Source organism: Gasterosteus aculeatus, chromosome 11 (assembly GCF_964276395.1).
Source record: "Gasterosteus aculeatus chromosome 11, fGasAcu3.hap1.1, whole genome shotgun sequence".
NCBI lineage: Eukaryota > Metazoa > Chordata > Actinopteri > Perciformes > Gasterosteidae > Gasterosteus > Gasterosteus aculeatus.
The window spans coordinates 14,114,422-14,140,454 of record NC_135699.1 but is presented as its reverse complement, the minus strand read 5'-3'; the positions used below and the strand labels follow the sequence as shown (position 1 = coordinate 14,140,454).

Genomic DNA, 26,033 nt, shown 5'->3' with positions numbered 1-26,033 from the left:
ATGAATACAGTCCCAATCCTCAAAGATGAACATACAGACAAAAATTAAGACTTTGAATGTCGAGTTTGTTGAGGTGTTTCACCTACTGTGAAGACTTAATCGTTCTTCCTCTGTTGATGCGTCCCGTCTTTTAATCACGTGATGAGCATTTCTCAAAATGAATCTGATTTGTATTACCCTTTAGTCCCTTAGGGACTGGAATCTATTTGATTATGGGTGCATGCGGTACAGCGTAAACATACAGTTAAGTCTCAAATCTCTTCATACAACCATTATTCTGTCAAGCAATACGGTCACAACACTGCAAAGGTCGGGCACATGGATTCAATTAATCAATACCTGAATCTTTTACTAAAAAAGCACTTTATTAATCAAGCAAGTTTCTCTTTATCAGAATGGAATGATATGAAAGATCTTAAGTTGAGAATCCGTCTCCTTTGGAGATGAAAAGGCAAAATGAATAAAAGCAGACATTTTAAAAAAACTCAAAATGAGTTGAAAGTGCTCAGTCCCAGCCCAGCTTTGCTGCCGACGCGTGGGAAAGAAGGCCTGGCTCAGATTGCTCCAGGTCTGGGCGAAAGCCAACTGCAGACCGGGTTTCATTTCTTGCCAAAATATCATTGGCAACACATTAGGGGGACGCTGCTAAAAATTTTTTTTTTAAAAATGATGCGCCGACCTACTACAGTAGACATCAAAGAAATACATCAGCAGCATCCTCAACCTCCAAATTCTCAACGATACAATGCGTGTGGTTCCTTCCGATCACTTCGAACAGGTGGTGGATTGGAGGAGGAGCGTACGGCAAAGTGGTCAGCACAGGCAGTCCTTGAAGATCATAGTTGATGTATGGAGTGGTTCAAGCACTCGTTGTGCTATAGCTTGATGGTGCCAGTCGGCAGGCTACTATTACACAGTCTGTAGTAGCGGAGGTCATTCACCAGTCTGTGCACACTTTGAGTGAACGAAGGCAGGTCCTTGAGAAAGAAGAGAAAAGTTGAACAGCGACGTCAATTTACAGAAGTTGCAAAGAAGAAATCAAAATTCAACACAAAAATTGAATGGAAATGTACAGGTGCTCGCGGTGAATTGTCACCCAATTGGTCCTCTTGTTTTTTTTTTTTTATACCCAAAGTGACATGACAGAGTGATAATACATTTTTAGGTGACCAAAAGTTTTTATGAACAGAAAACACACCGTGAAAGGGTTAAAGTTAAGAAGAGAACGTGGCAAAACTCCCTGACCGCCAATCACTGCAGTAGCGACCTGACAAGTAACTGTGCTCTAAATGTCACCATCATTTACTAAAATCATATCCGGTTGGACTGCCGGACTTGAAACTAGTGATCAAAACTATGAACTCATGTCTATAGTGTTCAATGAGGTAATAAATCAAATAGAGTAGCAGTTTCTCCCTCTGCTGGATACTAAATAGAATGCAGGTTTCATGCATTCACAATACAATTGAATTAACACCTGCTTAGATTAGAAATGTAGTTTATATTAAATATTCAATGCTATTGAGCCCCATTAACTAAAATTCCAGCACGAATAGCATATAAGTAAGTTGGGCTGCCTTGTTGTGCTCAGGGAGCAACTTTGGGTTTATCGGCTCAAGGAGACTTTGACATGTGACAGGCAGAAGGAGCCGGGGCCTCAAACTGCCATCCTTATGGTGGAGAGGGACCAAAAATAAATTAGGATGGTATCCTTTAAGGTAAATAATAACAAGACCCACAGGTCACTGCATACATAAGCATTGAAGGTGAGATTTCTCAATAATTCAGTGAAGTGGGAAAAAGAAAAATAATTATTACCCGTTCAAGCTTGAAATTGCGCGCTAGAACAGCTCGTTGGCCGGAGTCCACACCCTGACAGCCGTTGAGGAACTCTGGCATGAAGGCCGAGTAGAAGGCATCAAAGTCGACTGAGGCCATGTTGTAAATAGCGAGGGTGATTTCCTCCTGAAGAAGATCGTGACTTTTGTGAAGAAGGACCTGCAGCAGCACGTTGATGAAGTGGAAGAGCATCGAGGTCCGGAAAAGCTTCTAAAGTAAAATAAAGTAAAATAAACACAATGAAGTCTATACCTACTAAATTAACACGATGTTGCTCTCAAAACAGTTGAATCCTTTCATCGAGGACATGTTCAGCAAGTAGGGGGGAAGTATGAAGGTGATCGGATAGTGATTGAAATGTAACCCTTTGTATCCGATGCAAATTTGGATTTTGAAAGAGTGAAACTCCGCTGCATGATGTTATTTACCTCTGAAAACAATGACTCAACTTACTCTGTGATACAACTTGTGCTTGCTGTTGAGTGATTCCAAATAACAGAGATTCTGCTTGAAGATGTGGATGTCCGGTTGCAGAAAAGACTGTCCAAAAGCCTGTCAAAGACATTTCAGCAGTGATTACAGCTTCGATTGTTTTTGTTCTATTAACTGGCTAGAATTAGCACACACACGCATTCACACACCTGCATGGCGGCTGTGAACTGCGCCTCATTTTCCATGGTGTCCTCAGCAGCTCCTCTTTGGACACTTGTTAAGACTGACGTTTTAAAGAAGTACCTCCAGTTTTGGTGAAGTATTTGGTATAGCAGCTCAAACAACTCTGCCTTGACGTCTGGGGAAGACCGCTACCAACGACAAAAGAAAAAATGTTATCAAGGATATTTGGTAAATGCTGAAAAACAAATACATCAACAAATACATATAGTGTGTTTTGACCAGTTAAGAATTACTACTATTTTCAGGGGCTGGCAGGCTAATCAAGCCAACAAAATCAAACTGCAGTATGAATATTTATGAAACTGACCTCTGCCACAACTGGGTAAACCTGCTCCATGCACAGGGACAGGATGTTGGGTAGGAAGGGCTTGAAAGCTTGACCGGGCTCTTGCACCACCACCTGTAGGATCTTCAGGAACTTCTGTACCACTCTACACCCCGCACTGCCTTCTTGCAAAATACTGGCGGTCAGCTGTTCCCTGGAGGTTAGAGGAATATTAGTTAATAGTGATACCAGTGTTTTCAGTGTTCGCCCCATGCCATTTAAACCTGAACTCGTCTACACAGCGGGAAATACTACCTGGTGAACATGCTGAGGAAAGTGTGGATGATCTGTCCTGTGAAGGCAACACCCATCTGGACTCGCAAAGCTTGAAATAGCGTCAAGAAGAAGGCCAACATCTCATCCGTCACATCTGGGAAAAAGAAGTCACAATTAAAAAGCAGCAAGTTTGTTGAGGTTTTCAGTATTTAAAAAAAAAAGAAAGTATTCATACACAGACGGAGCATGACTCGATGTACTGAACAAGGGAAAGCCTCAGGGAAAATAAAATATTTTTTCACTAACCAACATAATATCCTTTTTAAAGTAGACTTTGACATTCATGTGCATTGCTTCTGGCTCTGCTGTTTAGTAAGGAAGTACAATTACAAACATTAAGAGAATCAAGCCAATATTTGACCATCACCCTTTCATTATGATTAGACTCCTATAGTCCTAAGCTACAAGTGGTAACGTTATTACAAATATCATTGTAGTATAATACCCTTAATATGACATAAAACATAATCTGACACTTTTTAGTGCTCTAACCTTTTAAAAGTGTCTGAAGAAAAAAAAAAAAAAGAAAGAAAAGAAAAAAGGCTGAGGAGTGTAAATCACTGCTCATTAAGCTCACAAACCTTCAAACTGGGCATGGGTTATGCTATTTGGCAAATAAGCTGCATTAAAAAATACACGTTGCTACAGTAGTCACTCAAATGATGTTGACATATTTGGAACCTAAATATGGTGTGCATCTGTTCTATTTTTACATGTTTCCACAAAGTATGTACAACCAGGGGACGGAGTGATATCTTTCCCAGGCAGAAAGCACCCAGGGACAGTCCTAAGTCCCCTGTGGCCGAACAAGTAGCAACAGAAAAGTGAGCAATGGTGTTTGATCATCTTCATAATGCAATCAAATATTTAGCACAAACATAGATAGCCACACTGGGGATGAGAGGTACCGACCTGGCTGCTGAATAAACACCGGGAAAAGGCTGAGGGACACTTGCACAGACTCCTGAAGACTCTGGTAACAGATCTGACGCGATTTGGTGGATTCCCCAGAGATGCTGTCCACAATATCTCGGAGGACAGGCAGGGCCTGATGTATCACTGCTTTCACTGGAGTAGAAAAAACACTTTTTAGAGCAGTTTGAAAGAATTATGGCAAGTAAAATCATTTTTTTTTAAATCCAGCAAGAATGGGGGAAAAAAGCAAGAGGAATACTGACTGTTATCCAGATCGGGTTGTTGTGGAGTAATGTTCACCGTCCCTCTTATTCCCATATATTCTCGAGTGAGCGCCGCCAACAGGCTGGCGTGGTTGTTAGAACGCGTTTGCCACTGCTGCTCGTTCTCTGGTAAATTCGGCCACGGGAGCAGCAACATGTTGGACAAAGCCCTGCAGACTAACATGTGAGCCTGCGTACACAAAAACACACAAAGGAGTTATTACTTCAATCCTGAATATATTCAGGACATTTTAAGAATTTCTCAAATTGGAGGAAATAAAAGTCAAAAAGGTCCAAAACTGAATAAATCAATGAAATGATCGCAACATTTCATATGCATAACAAAAGCTTACCTCTTGGGGAAGTCTGCGCGTCTGAGTTTCTGCAGTAATGAGGTTGAAGATGTTCTGAACAGCTGGCAAAGTGACCAAAAACACAGGCCGCACTGTGGAGGTTATGGAAACCATCAGATGGCACGCTGACAGCAGCAACTTTTCAGGTACCTGGAAATAAAAGCAAACCATTTGGTTTCCACATGTTGTTCAGCTTTTCACCGTCTCAGCCAAATGCTCAACATCTTCCTCCTACGGTTTTCAAAAACATTCGCTTGCATTATTAAACATCAGACTGTAGGTGGAAATGAGCACTAAAGATATTCCAATTGTTTAACAAATAAATATTCAGCAAGATGAACGAGATGTGAATGAATAAAATCGTAAAGTGAATATTATGCAAACAACACGGTTTTAAGAGTTAATATTTCACATATCATACTTCCTCATTGATGAGAAACAACACATTTTTGACATACATGAACAGCACTTTTTATTTAACTAATAATCTATTTAAATGTTTTTAATCGGTCCAAATACGATTCCGCATTAATGATATTGAAGCATAAGTATGAGGCAAGATACCTTTGCTGTGATGAGTGGGCTACTGGCATCTACTGCAGATGTGATGAGGTTCATGAACTGGCTCTGGTTTTGGGTGTGAACCTCGCTGTAGAACTGTGCAAGCCAATGGGAGTAGGCTTGCAAAGCAGCGAGAGCTTGTGCATGTCTGCAATAAATAAACACACACTTAGAGTATGGTGACACAATTACCACAATAAAACATACCTCTACTTTATTAAGCTTAACCTAATTACTTGTTATGATTTCAGTATTTGTTTTATAGATATATAAAGACCGCCCAAAAAAAAAGATTTGTATTCTGTAGCTTAATTTTGTAATTTTTTGTAAAATGCTCTGGAACTTGTGCTGCTGTTCAGTGGCTTTTGTGCAATTTTCTGCATTTGTGCAATGCAGGAAAAAAAGGCTGTTAAGTGTCAACATTTATGCAAACACTCCCTTCACTCATTATTTCGTCAGTTACAGTGCAAAGAGCACTAGATAATAGCTGAGCGTTATTTTTTTGTTTCTAATTGAAACTTAAAACATCTGATCTAATATAGAAATAGTGTTGGGCATGCATTTTGCTGTGAACATGCAATACTCACACGTCCATGAGGTCTGGTTTGAGCACAGAAGGCACAGCGGTCTCCATGTCATAAAGGCTGGTCTGAGAGCCATAACAAGTCACTTCGACCAACCTTGAAAAGGAAACACAAGGTGTTAAATTCCTCTTTGGTTGAGCAACAGTCAACAGAAAATCAACCACCACCACTAACGTGTACATGAACAGCATTTCTAAAAACAGTGAATATATTTTGAACAAACGTTGAACACCACGCCAAACCAGAAACCACGCAACCATACAATAAGTAGAGATGTATTAATATTGAATGATTAACAGAGATTTAGTTAACTGTTGACTATTTTGATGACTGATTAATTTGTTGTAGTCATAAAAAGTCTTTGACTAAAGGTTGACATTGGATGTTATCTTGTGCTATGGGATACATTTACTTTTCTTACGTTATGTGAGCCAAAACATCAATAAATGAATTGAGAAAATAATGAACAGATTTTGTGAGAATAAAAAAAAAATCGTAGAATGTGTTTTATATATTGAAATATGGACATATTCAAAAGATGAACTTATTAATAATTTAGTAGCGTATTAGAGCACAGACCTCTCCACCACTGCCAGGGCATCATTAAAACGTGCAGCAAAAACCTCCCCGATGAAATGCTCAGCCAAGCGGCCCACAGCTTGAAGGACAGAGCTGAGGTCCCTGAGAGAACAGTGGAGTCGACGGCAATCATTCTCTGCCGAGATGTTGAGCCTCCGACCTGAAAGAAGGACAAAGCGATAGATCATCAAACATTTGACTATATTTAATTAGTGTCGCCCACTGTGAATGCTTAAGAAAAAATGTCTTAAAAACAGACACTTACTTGTGCTGGTGGTGGTGACGATAAACTGCCGCAAACCCAAGTATACGTCCAGATTGTCTTGGAGGACTGGAAACTTGGGAGAGAAGAGAGAAAAAAAGGATGAGACCGCTACTGATGAATCTACATGAATACATTTCCTGACATGTAACAATCAAATCAGCAGCTATGGGAAAAGATTTGGTTTCTTTTGCATCTTCTTTGTTGTTGTTGTGTATCCTATCTTGTACAATTTGAAAGATTTTTCAAAATGATTACAACCATCTTTTTTCACTACATTTTTTTACAGTTTTTTTAACTAAAGGGTGAAACGGTGCCACACACAGCAACGTTGGAAGGGTAGAATGTATTAACGGATTATAACTAATACACAGAAGCAGTTTATAGATTATTCCATCCTAATGGCCAAAAGACAAACGATGAATGCAGACACGACAATGACAGGGCCGCTCACCTACTAACATGCAGAGAGCAGATGTATATTCTTCTATTATATTAAGAACCCAGCAAATCATTTTCCACATCAGAGGTAAATCCACTGACGCAGCTTATGTGTACAACCTAGAATTCTAAAATGATAATGCTGGAATGAAGTCTACTCTAAAATGCCTTTATACTTAACCGAATGTCAAGGTGAAACCCAAACTGAATTCTTACCAAAGTAGAGAATGCATGGGAAGGGAGCAGCTCCATCACCTTGGAAACCACCTCCAGACTCTGACGCAGGTACCTCTGCCACTCGGTCTGTTGCTATAGTAACCAATCGAAAAGAACGCACAGACTTTGAAGCGTCCGTCTTAAAGATGTAAACATGCTAATACAATATTTTTGTAATAGACTTCTTGTCAAAATTGACAAGACATAAATAAACAGTAAAAATGTGCAACTGAAAAGTCAAATATATGTAGATTAATCTTACGTCATCATCCAGAGTCTCATCATCCAGCTCTTCTAACTGGGCCTGATTGTATCGGAACTGAATGCGATTCAGAACTTCCCTTAACAGAAGGACTAAGGCATCTTTGTACCTGTCCAACCACACACAAAATATGATAAACAAGCACTTTGAACAACAAAAGAAAAAACAAATGAATAACATGCAGCATTTTATACACTTGATTGAGCGCCTTACCGATTTAGAACACTTTCTCTGTCAGCGAGTCTGCTTTTGATTTTTGTTGTTAGAAAATCCAAAAAGATACTCCATATATCCAAACAGGCAAAGTAGCCGTCACGGGTAGGCTGTTCAAACAATGACAGGTAGGGATTTTCATCTGTCAAGTCCTTTTCAAATTGCTGTACTGCATTAGCAACTGCTCGAGACGAGTATCGTTACCTGGTTGAAGGTGTACTTGAAAAGCAGGCCAAGAAACTCTACCACCGGAAACTGAGGATTGGACTCAATTCGCCTCAAGTGAACACTGACAAACAGGCGCAGAAAATCTGTGAACTTCTCCAAGTAACTGCAAGATGAAAAGAGAAAACGTTAACCAAACAAACAAAACATTCAAATAAAAAAAACATACATTAGTAAATGCGGATTCATGATAATATATTTCATGTTTCCACCTTGACAACAAAGATCAATCTTGTTTGATAATGATTGAGATGTCACTGCTGAAGTGAGCTTACGAAGTTAAGCCTGTCTAGGATTGCCTGTGTACATATGTACGTGCACGAGACATCCGTACATCCATACACAGTTTCTATACTGTATGAATAACATCAAAGAGGACTGTGGCGGCATGTGATCATTCTCTCTATCTAGTTCTCACAAGTTAAACAGAACTAAATTGCTAGAGCAACTGAAAGTGAAAACAAAAGGCATTGTTTAGAGATGGACAGAAAAGACTAAGACATACCACAGTGCAACTTATTATTGCAAATACTCAAGAGTACATCAAAGGTTAATATCACCAATTGCAGACCTTGTGGTGTCACTGTTGATGGAATACACTCTAGTCTGCAAACATTTCAGTTTATGCCAAAGGCTTCCCATACCTCTCATCGAGTTCTTGCAGGCGGCTCTTGACTGTATGAGCATTATTCTCTCTCGTCAGCCTCTGCAGGAGGAAGAAGGTCTGCTGGAACATGCGCAGCAGGTACTCTTCAAAATCCACTGGAACACAGTTCTTTGACACGAGCTCATTGACACACGTCATGGCGTATACACCGAGCCGGGCGCGATCCACCTTGTTTCCCTCACTCTGCTGTCCGTTTCGCCCTCCTCCATTCGATGCTGGTGGCATTGTCCCCGGATTAAGCTGACCATTAGAGCAGGAGTTTGAGGAGATGAAGGATCCCGGCTTGGCCTTTGTCCGAAGATCACAACCAAAGCGTGCAAAATGAAAAATGGATGCCAGTAGGGTGGGTGTGATGCTTGTGGACAAAGGGATCCAGCTGAACAGGTGAGCCAAACACTCCAAAACAAGACAACAGAGCTGCTGACTCTCATTGTCCAGTGCTGCCATGGGCTGGCAGAGCAGCTTTGAGTACTGACTGCCCTGAAACAAACTGCCCAGCAATTCCACTGATGGGATTGAAGAGAAAAAAAGGCCTGGTTAAGATTTAACAAACCGCTCGTAAAATGTTTGCAGTAGTTAATAAAACAAATATACAAACCAGCACAAACAATTCAATCATTGTTGCCACATTACAAGCAAGTGCAGTTCTATCTTACAAAGGAATAATTCACTCACCACTTTCCCCTGAGGTGGGCGAGGGAGGAGGGGTGGAGGCGATGACACTGTGCTTGTCCCAATAGGTCTCCAGAATACCTAAAAAACAAGACGTGACACGAACCCAATTACCAACACACACTGAAGGTTTTCAACCAAAACTATTTGTTTGGACTGGCAGTCCAGTTTGATAATTGTATTCAGCTTATCCTCAACAAGCACTGTTAACTCACTCAGAACTTCAGTTACATACACCCATGTGCATGTGTTATTATTATATTATTAACCGACCAGAAATAAAAAAAGAACAAAATGCACATGGGGAAATCCCTTTTGAATAAAGTTTTAAAGTTGTTCTCACCCGTCAAGAGTCCAAGCACGGTCGGTACCTGCTCCAACAGAAGTTTCCGCAACTCATCTTTCCTGGCGACACTAAGGTCTTCTCGAGGACATGCAAGTTCCTCTGAAGTGGTTTTCAACATAACCAAGCCCAGCGAAGCCAGAGATGGAGACTGGATCAACTGTGGTGGCAAGAGATTAACAGACATTAGCTCTATCAATAACGATTATAGAATCGGGGTAGAACATTCACAAAACATTACGAACATATTTACACTACACAGGACCAGTCAGCTGGGATTTTACTCTCAGGCCAACCCATTCCTCCAAAAAGGAAGAGGAACTTCTAATGTGGACGGTTATCTTTTTTGATTTTCTAACGTGTTCACTTCCATCCAGTTTAAATACATTTCAAAGACGTGCAGACAGATAAAGGAACACTTGTTCTCAAAGAACAACTGTTTAGTCCTACAGAAGCTATGATTCAGTGGCCTTGTTGTTTTAATGTAACTCTTTTTAAAAGTATTTAAGAACCAATCCAAAGGCTTCTACTTGTAAATGTACACTGAACATTTCAAAAGATGGAGCTTCTTTGGTCGGGCTTACCTGGAGAGTGTTTGTAAAGAAATCGTGGTAAAACATTGGCCAATCTTGGCGACCAATGTCCACAATTACTTTGCAGAGTTTGTTCCGGATGAAAAACGGCACCAATTTGTGCTGAGCGAGTAGGAGTTTGGGCAGACAGCTGCGAATCTCCATCTTGTCTTGTGAAGCAACCCCGATCCACATCTTGTTCACCAGGTTCTGAAAGTAAAACATCAGCAGTCAAAGCAGTCTCTGAAAGAGACAGTCTATACAGACAGTATTTTGTTACAGTTGTCGATAATCCGTTGAATGATGAATCATTTAATAAAAAAAGAATAGTAGCCACTGATTTATTTTTATTTATTAATCACTTTGCACTACAAAACTAATGCTTCAAATGAAACATATTCATTTGTGCATTACAGAAGTTGGAAATGTATCACTAGGGGCCATAGAATGTCACAGGATGAAATGAGGAAACAAGTGCCTGTGAAACAATAACCATCTTTGTATACTTTCTTATTTTCAAAGTATAAAAACCGCTCGGGGGCTCCAGGCAACACAACCGAAAATACGTATCTTCAACCACAAGGACTTACTTCAAACACTGTGAGGCTGTACATCATCACATACTCATTCCGAGTATTGGAGAGAAAGAACAAGCAGTGGCGCCATGCTCCGGTCTGCTGTGCAAAGTTATTGAGCAGCTCTTCTGCAGAAAAAAAAGGAAGTAGGTATGAGAGACGAACATGAAGTAGTTCACTTACAGACCGTCTAAACGGAATGCGCCACAACACAGGAAGTGCAAAAAAAGCACCGCAAAAATAACTTGCATAGTGTATAAAAAGCACATAACTTCGGGTCACAACACTGTACGCTACGCCTTTGTTACAGTTTACTGCAGTATACCGAACACAGTATATGCGTCAATTCCAAATATAATTTGGGGGGAAAAAACGTAACCATTTGACGAGGTTTTACAAAGCCACACTCACCAATTTCTCTCTTTCGTTCATTGGTTGTGCAGCTATGAAAGAACTCCGTCATAAGGCTCTCCAGTGCGCGCAGTGAGGACTCCTCTGAAGCCTGTTGGATGACAAAAAAAGGTTGCGCATAAAAGACACATTTAGACCAACGTGCAAGATCCAAACCACTAAATGCTAATATTCAGTCACAGTCGTATGGTGTCCGTACCTACACACAGCTATGGCTGGTCAATAAAGACTTATTGTTGCTTATGCACGGTCATTGTCTCAGGAATACATAATTCATGCAGCGTGACAATTTTACAGTCCACCACTGCAATCTGATTATTCTCAAATAGACAAGTTCAGCATTAAGGATTAAATGTGAATTCCAGCCTTGGTCAAGACAGGTCAAATCTACTTGTAATTTAAACAGTTGCATGATACCAATAGCAGGCTTTGTTAGGTGGGAGAGGCAGGGCCCTGCCTAGCACAAACAAGATAGCAAATTGAGATTTGAAGGAGCAGCTCCTGTGGCAGGCAGGTCCGAATTCCTCATATAAGCTACAACTTGCAAAGGCTCAACACTACTCGCAGTAAATGTTCTGTTTTGCAAGATGGGCGTCTGGTGGCGTGAAATGGCTTAAACGAGCTGTCACATCCCGTGAAACAACGTTGGCCGGCCTCTCATAAACCGTTACACGACACGGAGGACAGTAATAACTACAATCATGCACTATTAACTACGCCGTAAACAATTAAGAGCACTATAAACACAACGTCGGATATTGCTTTTTTCAAATATATGAATCAAAAATCGCGTGCACCCACGTTAGCTACTAGCGAGCAAGGTAGGAAGACAAAGTGAACAACTAGCACAGGTAAACGTTAAATAATAATCTTAAATTGTATACTCACCATGTTTGGCTGGCTCAGATGCTTTCTTCAGTCTACTTGTTCTCGGATTGATTACAGTAATAGGAAAACATGAGCCCTGCGGCTCGTCAGTTCTGTAGCTAACGTTAGCTAAGGTGTTGCTGGCTAACGTAACCGCAGATGGTGCTCATGATGGTATGTTCTCTTTGCGAAGGTCGATCCTCAACACACGACTAGACTGTAACGGTTCTTGTTGACTTAATTTACGACGACATCGGGTCGATATTACCGTGCAAAAATAAAACGTGTTTTCACCAAAGTTACCAAGTTGACGTTAGGCTTAAGACTGAAACATCCAACGTTCACGTTATCTAATGTTACTGTTGGGTCAGTTATCTGCGTTGTCGTTTGACTCCATTTCCCGTTCAGTTAAATGTGAAATCTGTTTTTTTTGTGGAACCATCTAACGCCAGTTAAACCTGGAGAAACGTGCAACGTTAATTAGCTTTCTGTGTCAAGCGGTTCGAGCTAAGTTATCCAGCTGCTAACGTTGCAGCGGATGGCTAACTCGCTAGCGTCCCTGGAAGGATGAAGACATACTTTTGGTGTTAGCTAGCTGTCAAACGGACGTTCTCCTGTGGCGGTTGGTCACGACAACTTGCGTTTACCGGTTGTAATTTCAAAGCGAGTGGCAATGCACACTTGGGTCATATATATGACGAATAATAAAACATATGCAACGTTAAGCGCGCTTGTTCCTGTTATTTCCTTTCTCAATGCTTGGGGCGGAGTACAGCTAGCTCGCTGGTTACAGGGTTGGCTTCGCAACTTCCTCTTTTGCTGTCAGAGTAAAACAAACCAATCAGCTCGTGTGAAATCAGTCACAAGAATAAAAGCACGATATCCGTTGTACATTTTTTGAAATTGCCGCATTTTTGGGAGAAATACTGAAAGTTTTTAACGGAAATCGTGAATCTAAATTCAAAATATAAGCGGCAACACAAAAAACACTTTGTTTTAACTGAAACAGTTGCTTAGTTAAAAACAAATGTACTTTGTATATTTAGGTTTATAAATTATTATCCATAAAAATGTAAAATGCTCATATATTATTGTTTTTTTGTGGAAAACGGTCCGTCAAAACATATTCATTACGGGACCCTCTAAGCATTATTACACAATTTGATGAACTCTGCACCTCCAGGAACATTTCGATTTGTCTCCCCTTTTGGCCATTTCATATTCACAACATAGAGTAATTATTACTATTTATTAAAGACAATATATTAAAAACACAATTTATGAAATCAATGAAACGTTTAGTCACTTCAGCCAATATCGAATTTAAGCCAAAATGAACCAATGCTACATTACCTAAATTAAAGTGACAAATTAAGAGTACAGGACATGATGCATGAGTAGGGCAATGTATAATACATCATTGTTTTTTATTGTTGATTAAACCTTGACAACAAGGGAAAAACAAAAAAAATCAAGAAAAAGGGAAACGGTTATGGTTATTGTATGTACTCTTTATTCACAATTTCACTTAATCTGTTTGTGAGATTGATGAAAACAATAGTCACCGTTCACATCCGGAGCCTCGAGAGATACAGTCCAGACTTGTTGAGATGAAAACATCTCCACAGCACTAAGTCCCTTTGACCATCACACAAGAGAATTAAAATTTTGTCTTCACCTTACCTGTAGAAAATTAGCTGCATCATAGAATCCAAAATTTCCACATTAGTTGTTTAACTATATATAGACATGTATAAGAAATATTAAAGTGATAATAATAATATAATAATTATGACTCAAATCAATAAACACTTAAAATAATAATTTAAAATAATGTTCAGTTTTGTGACATAAACTGAACAAAGTATACAATATCATAGATGATAGGATATATTTAAATTCTCTCCACCAGGCAGGTAATACCTAACAGATTTACAGTGCTCTCAAGGAAAACATTTGTTCAAACGTGGTTCAAACTTTGATAAAATTAAAAATTCCAACTGACAAGTTGAGTTAGGTTAAATATTCTTAGTTTTTAAGAAAATAGTATTTACATCCCCTTAGCAGGATTGATGATTAAATGTTGCCATAATAAAGTGCAAAAGACTGAAAACATCCATGGTTCTTCAAGTGGATCCTTTCTCCTTGGTAAGTTCATTGTTGAGGTTGCTATCCGTGAGCGTGTCATTTTTCTTTAAGGTGTGCTGCCTTTGTGCCTGCATGCTATACGCCCAGGCTCTGTTCACACCATGCCCCTCAATCCTGCAGGGTGTCCAGTCAGGGAAGGGAAAACGACCAGCTACCACTAAAGCATCATCAGAAAGCTCATTCTGCAACTTCTTCTGCAGCAAGGAAAGCTAGGAACACACAGGAACAATACAAAAATCATCTCATTTAACTTTTTATAGGCTTAATTTAGTAAATATTCCTGCATTTTTGCTGAGCTGTGTGCTAAATTGAGATGGTCTTTATATTAGTTTATATCGATTGATCATATTACTCACCACACTAGGAGCCAAAAATACTGTGATATTCTTGCATTCCGTCAAGTCGACCTGTTATGAGATAGAAGGTAAGTTTCTGGAAAGTCACTCCATTTACAATTCATCTTCATCAAACATAACTACAACTATCACACATTTTTTTTCTGGTACTATTCTAATGGAAGAATAAAGTCAACCTAAGTAACTAAGGTATATAGTAATCTAACGGAGGTAACCATGCGTGTTAGGCCGATCCCCATACATATTTGCTAATTTGCTAATGTTATTGCGAAGACAAATTACAGCACTGTAATACAACCTTGACATTTAATGGTGGTGTAGCAACTGTTTGCACATTCGAACAGGAGTGTCACTTATGCCATGCTACAAGTGATGAATGTCAAACCTTCCAGAGATCTTCCCGTCGGTACGACACTGCATCGTGATGGCCTGCTCTCCAGGCATGGAAGTTGGCCAAGCGAACCAGCCAAGGGTTGAGCTCATAGCCAACAGCAGGAGTGAAACCCTGGCGATGTGCTTCCAGAACCTTGGGAGTTGAAAATGACCACGGTGAAAAAGAAATGCCAACCGCCACAAGAAAAGGGAGCCAAAAATAACTTTCATATACTTACAATGCGGCCATCACCAGATCCCAAATCCACAAGGCCTCCCTTTCGACCTTTGAACAATGACATTACATGATCTACTTGTGCTTTGCTGGCAGGAATGTACGGGACCTGGAAGGATTAAAAAGATCGTAATATATAAAAAACAACCGAGCTACACAGTTATTCAAAGTGTAATGGGAATGAAGATCATACCTGTAGCCTCAAAGGGACTTTTCGGAAGCCCGGCTGGAGGATTCCCACCCATACGGCATACACGGTGAGCCCAGTGCCGACAGCTATCTGAGCAACACCCCATCCTCCAAGGGGCTTTGTCTTGAACTCAGCTAAGGCCTCATTGGGCGCATCATCATCATCCATTCCTGCATGACATTTGTAGTTTGGGGTTCAAGTTAATCTAACTCTAGACAGGGTAATATGTCTTATCTTTTTTGTTGTATGACATTGTATATTCTATGGCAGAGGGGCGTGGCCTTGAAAAAATAAATATATAATCTCATTAGATGCATAGTACTACCGTGTCAGGCTCAGTGATTGCAGGCTATACCTTCAATTATAAAACAATTACCTCCAATTATTACAAAGCAATGCCACTTGTTGCGTTTTGCCCTCTACCCCCAGTTTGCCTTGTTGGGTGATCACATTTCGCCCCATACCGGTGTAGTGACATTTGATAAAAAACAATGTCTAATCTAGGAGATAAACCAAAACAATGAACTGATGAAATCATTTAAAAAGCTGTATTAACCATGAGCCATTGTGTTGCAGCCTACACATAGAAGCTAACATAACGTTACTTTGCTAGGATTGTTTTTTTCGGGTATCTGTTACAATGATTATTTAGGTCCCCTTCGGGTCGCGTGCCGCAGGTTGAGGGTCACACGCACGCTGTTTTTTATTTTGAATCCAGACGTCATCCGACTGATTACAGTAATAACACGTTTATTAACAAGACCACAATGACGCCGTACTTGTAGATAAACGCAACAAGCTGCAGGCAATATAGTAATTAACAAAGATATTTCTCATTGACCTGAAGCAGTGCGCGAGGACCACGGACGCAATAAGGGAACGGAACAGACTGTCCGGTCCGTCTGTGAAATGCTCCGTATATCCAAGAGCGGTGTTACATTCGTTCCGCACACATTCCCGAAAGCAACAGTATACAAATGGTGCCGCTCTCCTCAGCATTTCTCAAACGATTAGAGCTTTACAATTGTATCAGTACAAATGTATAACTTCTGGACCTAGTAATTACTTCCTATGTGTTTGTTGCCTGATTTATATACAGTTTAGTAAAATTGACACTTAATGCGTTGATTCCCTGGTTAGAATAAAATAGTTGTTCCATAATATCACAACCTTTATTTAAATATAAAATTAACACACATTTTTACAGACTGTTAAAGACATACAATGGAATGATATCAAAACAATTTATACAGCAAAGTTGAACAAAGCGAAGGTCAATATAGAAAAGGGATCAAGCCAAATCAGTTCTGTCAGTTGCTGTCTGCATCATCACTGATGATGCCCTGCAGGTTGGCCCAGTCTGTTGCTCTCCTCCGCGCTCTGTGTGTATTGTTTTCCTCATCACTATCAGAGGCAGAGTTCAGAGAGCGCACATATGTGGAAGACGGAGGGCTACGTTGTTCCTGCCATGCCAATGATCCTCTGCGTGTCGGTCGACCTGGGAGATTTCCAAATGATCTTAATAAATATTTTAATTGAATCTATATCATTTTTCATCTACATGTCAACAGTTCTGTATCTCACCAAAATATAATGACACAAATCAGTAATTGAAAATATAAATTTATCACTGTGGCAACTATGTTGATATTTACAGACAATGCATCATTGACAATGCTACCATCATTTCCCCACCAATATCCTGGAATGGCCAAACTCAATGTATTCAGCAGGCTCATCAATCAAACCAGAGACCCCCACTGACTGATACCCCATCCTGCACGCAAGACCATTTTTCCAGAAAACTGGAAAAATCACATTGGATGGGGATCAAAACTTAAGAAACAAAATAACTTGTTACCTTTTGTGGCAATGATGTTGTTGACGTCGAGCTCAGCGAGTTCCTGAGATTCTTCTCTTTTCAGTCTGACTTTTTTGCATTTCATAATAGATGGCTGACCTGTGAGAGAAGACACACGCTATCACTAACCAATGGTTCCCTGTCCGAAACAAATTGTGTCAATTCTAAAAGAAAGTTTCTAATATTACCCACGGATGACACGCTGCAGCTTTAAAAACGAGCAAAACACTTTTCTTTTGGACACATCCATTACTATTTTTAACAACCAATAAAAAACATTTGACTGTATGATAGAAATTAAGACAAATGTAGAAAGTGAGACAACGAGGACAAACCAGAGGTAATCTGGGTGCTTGCTATAGCAGACACTGCAAAAGTCAAGATAATTTTGTGTACGTTGCGTGTGAAATTCCACAACAGAACAGAAGGATTTAGTTTTCTGGAGGCCACGAGGATCCCCTTTACTCTTCATAACTTGCATGATACAAATAATGGAAAAAATGTAATAACGCGTGAACTGTGGTGTCTGTTGAAAGGTGAACGTATCCCACACTGACCATCGACACCAAGACCTTCAAGCTCCTTCTTCAAAACAGCCACCTGGGAGCGAACAGAGCGGCATCCGTCGAGGAGCTTCTTGTAATTTAGCCTCACACCACATAGAGAAATGTACCGCTTGAGCCTCACAACAGTTTTGTTGTCATCCTGCAGGATGAATGAGAGGAAAGACAATTTGTTAACATTAACCTGACAATAACATACACAATTGTTATGGCGATCGCTTCTTTTTCTCAAAGGGTGAGCTAATTTAGAGGCACATTTACTTAACATAAAGAGTCAGGATAAAGCGTTGGACAGGGCTCATTAAATGTTTACAAAGCTTGATAACGTCACTCAGACGCTCACCTTTTGACTCTTCTCTTTTTTCTGCTCTTTCTTTGAGGTTCTCTTCTTTTCATCATCTTGTGTTTTCTCTTGTGTTTTTCCTTTTTCACTTTGCGGTTCATCTTCCAACGAGAGAAGTGACGAGGAATCTGAGTCAGAGTTGTTTTTCTTGTGTTCCACTGAGGTTTTTTCTTCTGCAAAACACAACAATAAGTCAACAAGTGAGTGAGGAACGGGAAAATAATGAAAATTGAGTACAGGATGTGCAAGTAAAAAGTCACCTTTCCCACTGTGGTCTGAGGAGTCGTCGTCGTGGATATTGTCCTGCTTTTCTGACTCGCTATCCAGGTCAGTTTTATTCGCTTTATCGCTCTGTGGAGTTTTCTTTACAGGACTTGAATTGCTGCTTCTTTTCTCTCCATTCTGTGTTGCATTTGTTCTCTTCTTTACCATTTCCTTTGGATCTTCCTCAACGTCACTCTCGTCACTCTTGCTGTCTTTCGATCTATTCATTTCCTCATCTGTGGAGTCTTCACTGCTTAGCTGTTGTTCAATGTTTGCATTCGTCTTTTGCCGTTTTTTTTGGACCACTTGCTCTTCATCCTCAGATACAGAATTAATTTGCTCCTCTTCCTCACTCTCACTTCCTGTTTTGGAGTTGTCCTTTTCCACTGAGTCTGTCATCAACCGCACAAGAAAAGAATATCAGAAATGTTTATTTTCCATGAATGTTGGACATACGAGGATATTGTTATGGTGGGTGATGCGTATTAACTTAACATTTATAAAATAAAATAAAATTCAAATAAAAACTGACTTACTGGTGTGCTCTTAATCAGGGCAACCAATTATAGAAGAAAATGCAGATTAATCGATGATAAGTACAATAATGTCTTGCAGCCCGTGTCCTACTGTTGATGATGGTTCAGGACATTTTTCATTGAGCAACTTCAAGGAAAAACTTGCTGTGAAAGACCAAAGCTACATGCATCTAAACACATTAAATAAATACATAAAATAAAATAAAAATCTACCTGATGAGGAGTTTAACTGACGACGGGATTTCTTTGCTGTGGACTCGTCATCTTCTTCTTCCCCACTTAGCATTTCGTCACTTTCTTTTTCTCTCTTCCTTTTGTTTGGGGGCTTTATGCTGGTCTCCAACTCACTTTCATTTTCGTCATTGTCCTGGCAGAGAAAAAAAAAATGACTGTAATTATATAACTAAAAATTACCCCTTGAAATAAATCTTGAACACTTGAAGAAACAAACTTTGCAGGACAAATTCGGATACCTGCATCTTCATCAGTTCCTCTTCAACCACACATTTCATGATACTTCTGGCTTCTGGAGATAATTTTTCACATCGCACATGTGCCAGATATCGTTTTTTTAAAATCCCAAAGGTCAGCTTGCTGCAATAAGTGATAATAAAGATCAGATAAAAATAGGATTATTTACAGCAACATGCATAAATTAGAGTGCATTTTTGAACACAGACCATACTGAAAACACACATCTGAAAATAATATAGATTTTATTGATTTCTAATACAGTGAAGACCGTAAAAGACAAACCATAACATTTTAGACTGCGTAAGGTCACTTTCAAGTAAACCAGATTGCTCCATTAGAAACTTTTTTAAAAATGTACAACCATCTTGTTAGAGCAATGCAAGTAAAGTCCTATCTGTGCAAAACAAATATTTAGCAGAAAATAATTTATTGTGACTGTAATTCCCTGTTTTGAACATAATAACAAGAGCTAACAAGTTTTGGCAGTATCAGTTGTTGCAGTGAGCCTGCTTTCCTCTAAGAATCTTTTCCAAACAGGGTTGATTCAGACTTGATACGGCCTCCAATTCACGCTCAATGTTGAGCTTGGATCTGTATTTTGTTTTAGAGAGAGGCAACAGCAGCCTGTGTACTTTTCACTTTTGCAATATGGGAACTTCTAGATATAGTTCTTAAAATAAAATTCACAATCTCCCCAAGCCCCCACACTTTAATACCACCCTGACCCACCAGAGAGTCGCGCCCCACAGTTTGAGAAACCCTGACTTTCCCTGTCATCGACACACACACCTGTGTAACGTCACTTATTCTCGGCACAACCAACACTTCGCCGAACACCTCCTGGAGGTTTAAACAGTACCTGAGGTCCGGCTCATCGCGCAGCTCCGCGCACACAAACTTGCGTATCGTCTTCGCCTCTTTCTTTGACGCCATGCTCGCGGGTGGCTTCTTAAAGCAGTTTTTGGCGGCATCTGAACGACAGGACGTTGCCGGATGTGACATTCGAAACACAATGCGCAGCGCCCTACCAAAATAAAAGAGCACCGCACGTATGTAAGAAAAAGGAATGACATTATTATTTTATTTTTTTACAACTGACTCCTTTAATACAAAAATTCAACGAAACGATGGAAACGGGGAAGATCCTGGATATTTTGGTTTGGTAAATAATATATATATATATATATATATATATATATATATAATTATATATGGTTTTCTCAAAGATGCCCTGTATCTAGTCTTGTATTCAATGATCAACATATTTAAAAACTAAAATGTCATAGCAACAAAGCATATTTACACAACTATTAAAATTTCTGAAAATATCTATAAATTCAATGTGTTGATGAGCAGTGAATAGTCAATCCTTGAATCCATGAGTTTCTGCATATACAGTGTAGTAATGTTGAATAACATCCAAATAATTATTGCCACTTAATTAAGCATCTGTTAAGAGACAAACTTTAAAGATTTTAGAACTTCACAAGGAGCTATAAAATCTCATAGTTTAAATACAGGTATTAAACATCCTGTTGCCACCATCCATTAGTTATGTCAATAAATATGCATTGGAGTCATTCTTTTGCACTTTAGTAAATCAATCAAATGAGCTACAGTTTGATTTCACCAACAATTTATTCAGAACATTCCCATGACCACAACAGGACGGAAGTCATATTAGTGCATATTTTAAGGAATTCTAAAAGGTGATATTATTAAGGATCTGAGACATATTGCTCTCATTCAATGTGCCCCCCCACCCCAATATTCAGAATTAAGTTTACTCAAAACACGGGTGACTACCAAAAACAAATGTGTACACTCTCCCAGGGGCAATACAAAAAAAAAATGAATTGCCTTTATCATCACCATATGGCCAAATACCTGCAGTAGATTTCAGTGGTTCAGTATAAAACGTAAAGCAAAAGTGAAATGATCATGGCTCAGAATAAAACACAATATCAAAGAAATGATCATGGTTCCTCATGAAACTGAAATGTAAGTACACTATCTAGTCGTTTACAGGAGTAAATTCAAAATCTGGTGTGAGCTATAGAGTGCATCATATCGTTCCAACATTTTAACTCACTTAAGCACTAGTTAACACAAAGATTGCATACAATACAAAAGTTAAATAGGAAACAATAAATTAGGTTCATAAATTAATGAATAAAAACATCTTGAAAGAAACAGCAGTAATAATTTAAATAAAGAAAATGGAGCTGCTCAACAATCTCATTCATAGACAACCTTCCTTAGATGGCTACACAGTTTTATTCCAGTGTTAACATATCTAGTCTAAACCGGCCTCTGTTAATTACGACCAGGCAGAAAATCAGTTCAACTTAAGAATAGACAGACTGATATTGTTTCCTATAGGTCAAACAGAGGAGGAGGCCAGTGCATATCATGAACACCCACCAGCAGGTGGGATTGGGGGATGGCCTTTTGGGCCCATTCGGTAACATACAGGAAGTTCCTTAACAAATGAAAAGCAACATCTATGCCAGTTTAATTTCCCAGGTAAATTTACACATTTCCTATATAAATAATGTACACAATTTGTTTCCTTGCCAACAGGAGCTTTTGTCATGTCCAAACAGCTCCTACTTCAGTTACAGATCATCAACCCCTACATTTCTGTGCAGTGACATGTCAAGATATTTTAATGACTACGGAGAGAGTTCTGATCAAGCACATCTTTCATTCCAGCAATCAAGACAAAATGAACACACATAAATTCACTCTCCCAAGACTTATGTTTCACATTATTAGTCCTTGTACACGGTTTGTTGACCGGGTCCTCTTTCATCGTGCATAATATGCCTCCTTACATGGATCCGTCTTACTCGCCTGTCGCCCCCAGAAGCACCTTCTTCCTCGGCTCCCAGGGAAGAACCTGAGCCCCTCGAATCTAAAAGGTGCAGGCCTCCTGGACCAGATCCCCTTCCATTCTCGTAAATGAGGATATTGAGGGTCTCTTCAAAGATTCGGGCCTCTGGAAACTCAACCTAAAAACAAAAATCAGTAACATTTAGCCCGAAAAACAAACTCAGTAGAAATAATAAATTAATACATTTTAAATAAAACAATGCAAACAACAAGGTAAAAAAAAGTCCTTCCACATTAGGAAAACAACACTTTCTGGCACAGAGTTAGAGGAATACTGCTCTCGAGCGGTCGGTTAGGGTTAGTGGTCCAAGGACTTTGTATATATACGCTATGTCGTGCTTACTTTGGTCTGCTTCTTCTCTGTGGCGTAGACGATGGAAGTGCAGCATACTTCAGCAATCTTGCGCCCTTCACCATAAAAAGACCAACAGCAGATCTCATCCCCGAGCACATCTTTGACGAACACGACGCGGCCATTAAATCGTAGCACCAGTTTGTCAAACAGTTCAATGTTCTTCAGCAGGTTATCATCAGAGTTGCTGTTCACAGGGGAGAGACAGCAAGGAAGTAAATATAAAGTGAGACGATTCATTTTCCATCAAATTCCAAGCGTTGAAGATAAAAAGAGACGGTCAAATAAAACACTGATAGTTCTGAGAGCATTGGGCAGTAAGACGAACAATCAGCCGTAGATATTTTTACCTGGTGTAGGAGTATTTGTTGTTTCCTCGATTGTTCTGCAACTTTACCACCGGCTGTAGAAACAAATCCATGTATCTATTATTTTTATTAGATAATGGAACATAGATACAATTTAAGGGATTCTTGATACAAAAAGAAAAAAAAGACAGATATGAACACTTCAGGGTTTTATTTGACTGATAAAATGCTCTTTACCTTTCTACAAGTGGCGATCATCTTCTGTTCTTCTTTGGCTGAGGTGATCATAGGGATGCGACACACAGTTTCAAAGACATCCTTTTGTTTCTAAAGGTAAACAAAAAGGAAATATATTAAAATACATCTGCAACGCTTGTTTGTACCCATCAATTAATCAAATTTAAGGATTCTTGTTTAGTCTTCCAAATAGCTGTTCACCTGCATGGCGCCGAGGCAGTGCTGGACCAGTCCCTGGACCTGATAGTACTGGGCCTCCTTGAGAACCTCCTCCAGTTCTCTGTGGTCCTCTGGGAGTGGCACTGATCCGTCTCGCAGGAAGTTCAAAACAAGTTCAAAATGTCGGCCGCACCTGTCCAAAACTACCCAACCTGTGGCCACAGGATAAATCACGTTCAGTTATTGGCAATTACTTTTTGTTGCAGACAAATAGCTCCAGTCTGCACTCATTTACTATGGAAACAGCTACAATAGAAACAGATTTGAAATGCAACCAGTAATATGGGACACATAAGACTAAGTTGATAATGACAGTCTTAGCAGACAAACTGCAGCATGGGCAAGTAAAACATGTTTTTGACAAATCTGGTTTGATTCTACAAAACTGTGCCCCAAGTAGGAACCTTGTTGACCAAGGTAACAAATGTTGCAGTGACCCTCCATCATGTTTTACCTCTGAATAATATGCACTATGATTAAAGTGTTAGGTTTAAAAGGTAACTCAGATTTTCTTTATATATTAATATAAAACTAAAACTTGGCACCTGAAATATGTAAGTTGATGGTAGGCATAAGGAATTATATAGCATACTTTGAACATTCCTGATATCAATGATGCAGCCTTCAAGACATTCAACAACAACAACAAGGTGGATCCAGTAACAATGTTCATGCTCAGACAGACGGACTCATTCGCTCACCTTCTGAATCAATGGAAACCTCCGTTCCTCCATTGCATATGCTCCTCAGCAGACTGTCCTCCTTGCTTAACGTTTGAACGGTTGTATAGTGCAGTGAGCCGCCCACGTTTAATTTGACATATTTGCTCCCGAGAAGACCGTGATTCCTAAACTCATCCGTGTTGTGGAAGGCAGGCTGGGAAACAGCAGACTGGGCCGAGTCAGCAGCATGACCGCCTACCGAAGCCTCAGCAGACATGGAGCTCAAGAGTCACTTCCTGGCTGCGGAACAGAAGAACACAACGGCTTAGAAGTAAAGGTTTGGACGAGAACAAGTCAGGAAGGATTATGGATTTAATGAAATAGTTCGTTGTCCTTATTTCAGTGTTGACAACGAGTGGGTAAAACCATTTAATTAACTGCACCGTATAATGGATTACGGATGTAGATATTTGTCTTGTGGAAAAACAAAGTTTGACATATTTATGGCTAAAGAATGGCAAAACAGACTATAAAATAGAGTAAGTCATTATAATGACAATATGTGAGCAAGAAATCCAGAGATCACCACACTTCCTTTGCTAGTACGACGGTCTGTTCACCTTCATGGAAATTCAGCTATTTTCGTGTCCGCACAGACAATAAAATATGAAGTGATTCTGAATGGATAATAGATGATGCGATTACAATTAAACTAACTTGTAATGATTTAGTCCTCGTCGGTGCCGAGCTGTTGACACCTCATCGTACTGGGATGAATGACACTCTGTTTCGGAACAGCCACTATTGTTTAACGTGTAACCCACAAACATGAGCAGTTTACACCCACAGCTGGAAATCATCGGGTTATCAACGTAAGCAACAACAAGGCCGGCTATTAGAAACACGACTGATATCTATTGCATTGTTGATAGATGCTATCAGATCAGGCTAAGGCATTCACATAGGATGGAGTTTACATTTTACTTGTGACAAAAAAAAATGTACTCACCACACTGAACATCCAGGAGTTCAACCTAGCTAACGTTGGGCCAAGAGAGCTACACGTGCACTCGTTAAATCTTCTAGCAATCGATCCTCAGCTAGCCAACTAACATTGATACGGCTAACGTTTGACAACTCATTTTAATCCCAGCCAGCCCAGCTAACGTTAGCTAAATCCAAGAGGCTAACAATGGCTAATCGTTTTAGCTACGCCTTAAGCTACGACTGCTCATTTGTTTTGAATCGTTTCTTGGGGGAACAGCGTGAAACTTGCCCTCAAATAACGCCAAGCGCCTTTGTAAGAACAGCCAGTTCCATTGCAGGAGATAAAGAGAGTTAACTGGTGGTAATAGAAGGAGCTAAGTAGGTTACTCGGAAACGAAACCGCACGTCTTCTTCCGCCGCTTTCTTCTTCTGCTTCAGCTTCGTTTCGAGCGCGCAGCAGCGCCGCCCGTAGCGATGGAAACGGTAACGTTGCACTGGCGACCACCGAGTTACATGAATACTATCTACAGTATTGATTACTTAAAGGACAATTGTTCATTTGTATCAGCTGCTCATTGCGGAGACAACACCGAACTGTATTGACTGATGCCTTTCCTGCCCTCCAGTGGTGATGGTCAGGAACTGCAACTGCACTGTATCAAAGCAACGATCCAGCTACAGCTTTCAGATATCATATGAGAACCAGTAAATCATCCCGATAATGTCCACATCAGTATCCAAATAAGTAACATGTGATCAATTCTCACGTTTTTTTGTTCAGTCTTTCTGCTAAAGTTCATTTAGCACCAAGCGGAATGAGACTAACCTGCAAGTCACCTGCTTGCAGTCGCAGGTGATTACTGCCCTCTAGTGGTCATAGTGAGACACGTCAAGTTAAATTCCTTGCGTCAATATATTGATACCTCTTCTGATAA

General features: G+C 39.8%; 4 protein-coding genes across 6 annotated transcripts; all 4 read right to left on the bottom strand.

Moving 5' to 3' along the window:
* Positions 1-346: 346 nt before the first annotated feature.
* Positions 347-12,975, bottom strand: xpo6 (exportin 6). Its single transcript, XM_040190453.2, has 24 exons — positions 12,118-12,975; positions 11,230-11,320; positions 10,834-10,946; positions 10,256-10,453; positions 9,672-9,831; positions 9,332-9,409; positions 8,634-9,162; positions 7,969-8,095; positions 7,765-7,874; positions 7,552-7,660; positions 7,290-7,382; positions 6,636-6,708; positions 6,371-6,530; positions 5,795-5,887; positions 5,211-5,355; positions 4,647-4,796; positions 4,294-4,483; positions 4,028-4,183; positions 3,095-3,209; positions 2,822-2,993; positions 2,481-2,642; positions 2,293-2,391; positions 1,819-2,049; positions 347-977 (listed from the first exon to the last, which is right to left on the bottom strand). Exons 1-24 carry the CDS (start codon positions 12,118-12,120, stop codon positions 876-878), a joined length of 3,459 nt encoding a protein of 1,152 aa, XP_040046387.1. The 5' UTR covers positions 12,121-12,975; the 3' UTR covers positions 347-875.
* A 613-nt stretch (positions 12,976-13,588) lies between these two features.
* On the bottom strand, positions 13,589-16,354 carry antkmt (adenine nucleotide translocase lysine methyltransferase). 2 transcript variants are annotated; one of them, XM_040191715.2, is made up of 6 exons: positions 16,239-16,354; positions 15,401-15,567; positions 15,212-15,316; positions 14,986-15,126; positions 14,601-14,651; positions 13,589-14,453 (listed from the first exon to the last, which is right to left on the bottom strand). In XM_040191715.2, exons 2-6 carry the CDS (start codon positions 15,563-15,565, stop codon positions 14,223-14,225), a joined length of 693 nt encoding a protein of 230 aa, XP_040047649.1. In that variant the 5' UTR covers positions 15,566-15,567; positions 16,239-16,354; the 3' UTR covers positions 13,589-14,222. The 2 variants fall into 2 exon arrangements, with proteins under 2 accessions (XP_040047649.1, XP_040047650.1); XM_040191716.2 differs by lacking the exon at positions 16,239-16,354 and having other exon boundaries at positions 15,401-15,711.
* A 201-nt stretch (positions 16,355-16,555) lies between these two features.
* On the bottom strand, positions 16,556-20,462 carry hirip3 (HIRA interacting protein 3). Its single transcript, XM_040191714.2, has 8 exons — positions 20,298-20,462; positions 19,438-19,558; positions 19,178-19,331; positions 18,425-18,820; positions 18,165-18,337; positions 17,816-17,963; positions 17,259-17,357; positions 16,556-16,895 (listed from the first exon to the last, which is right to left on the bottom strand). Exons 1-8 carry the CDS (start codon positions 20,438-20,440, stop codon positions 16,708-16,710), a joined length of 1,422 nt encoding a protein of 473 aa, XP_040047648.2. The 5' UTR covers positions 20,441-20,462; the 3' UTR covers positions 16,556-16,707.
* A 595-nt stretch (positions 20,463-21,057) lies between these two features.
* kctd13 (potassium channel tetramerization domain containing 13) lies at positions 21,058-25,967 on the bottom strand. 2 transcript variants are annotated; one of them, XM_040190237.2, is made up of 7 exons: positions 25,121-25,967; positions 24,151-24,411; positions 23,432-23,601; positions 23,231-23,320; positions 23,036-23,088; positions 22,677-22,872; positions 21,058-22,452 (listed from the first exon to the last, which is right to left on the bottom strand). In XM_040190237.2, the coding sequence occupies exons 2-7, from the start codon at positions 24,386-24,388 to the stop codon at positions 22,213-22,215; spliced, it is 987 nt and encodes a 328-aa protein (XP_040046171.1). In that variant the 5' UTR covers positions 24,389-24,411; positions 25,121-25,967; the 3' UTR covers positions 21,058-22,212. The 2 variants fall into 2 exon arrangements, with proteins under 2 accessions (XP_040046171.1, XP_040046172.1); XM_040190238.2 differs by lacking the exon at positions 25,121-25,967 and adding an exon at positions 24,829-24,963.
* Positions 25,968-26,033: the final 66 nt, after the last annotated feature.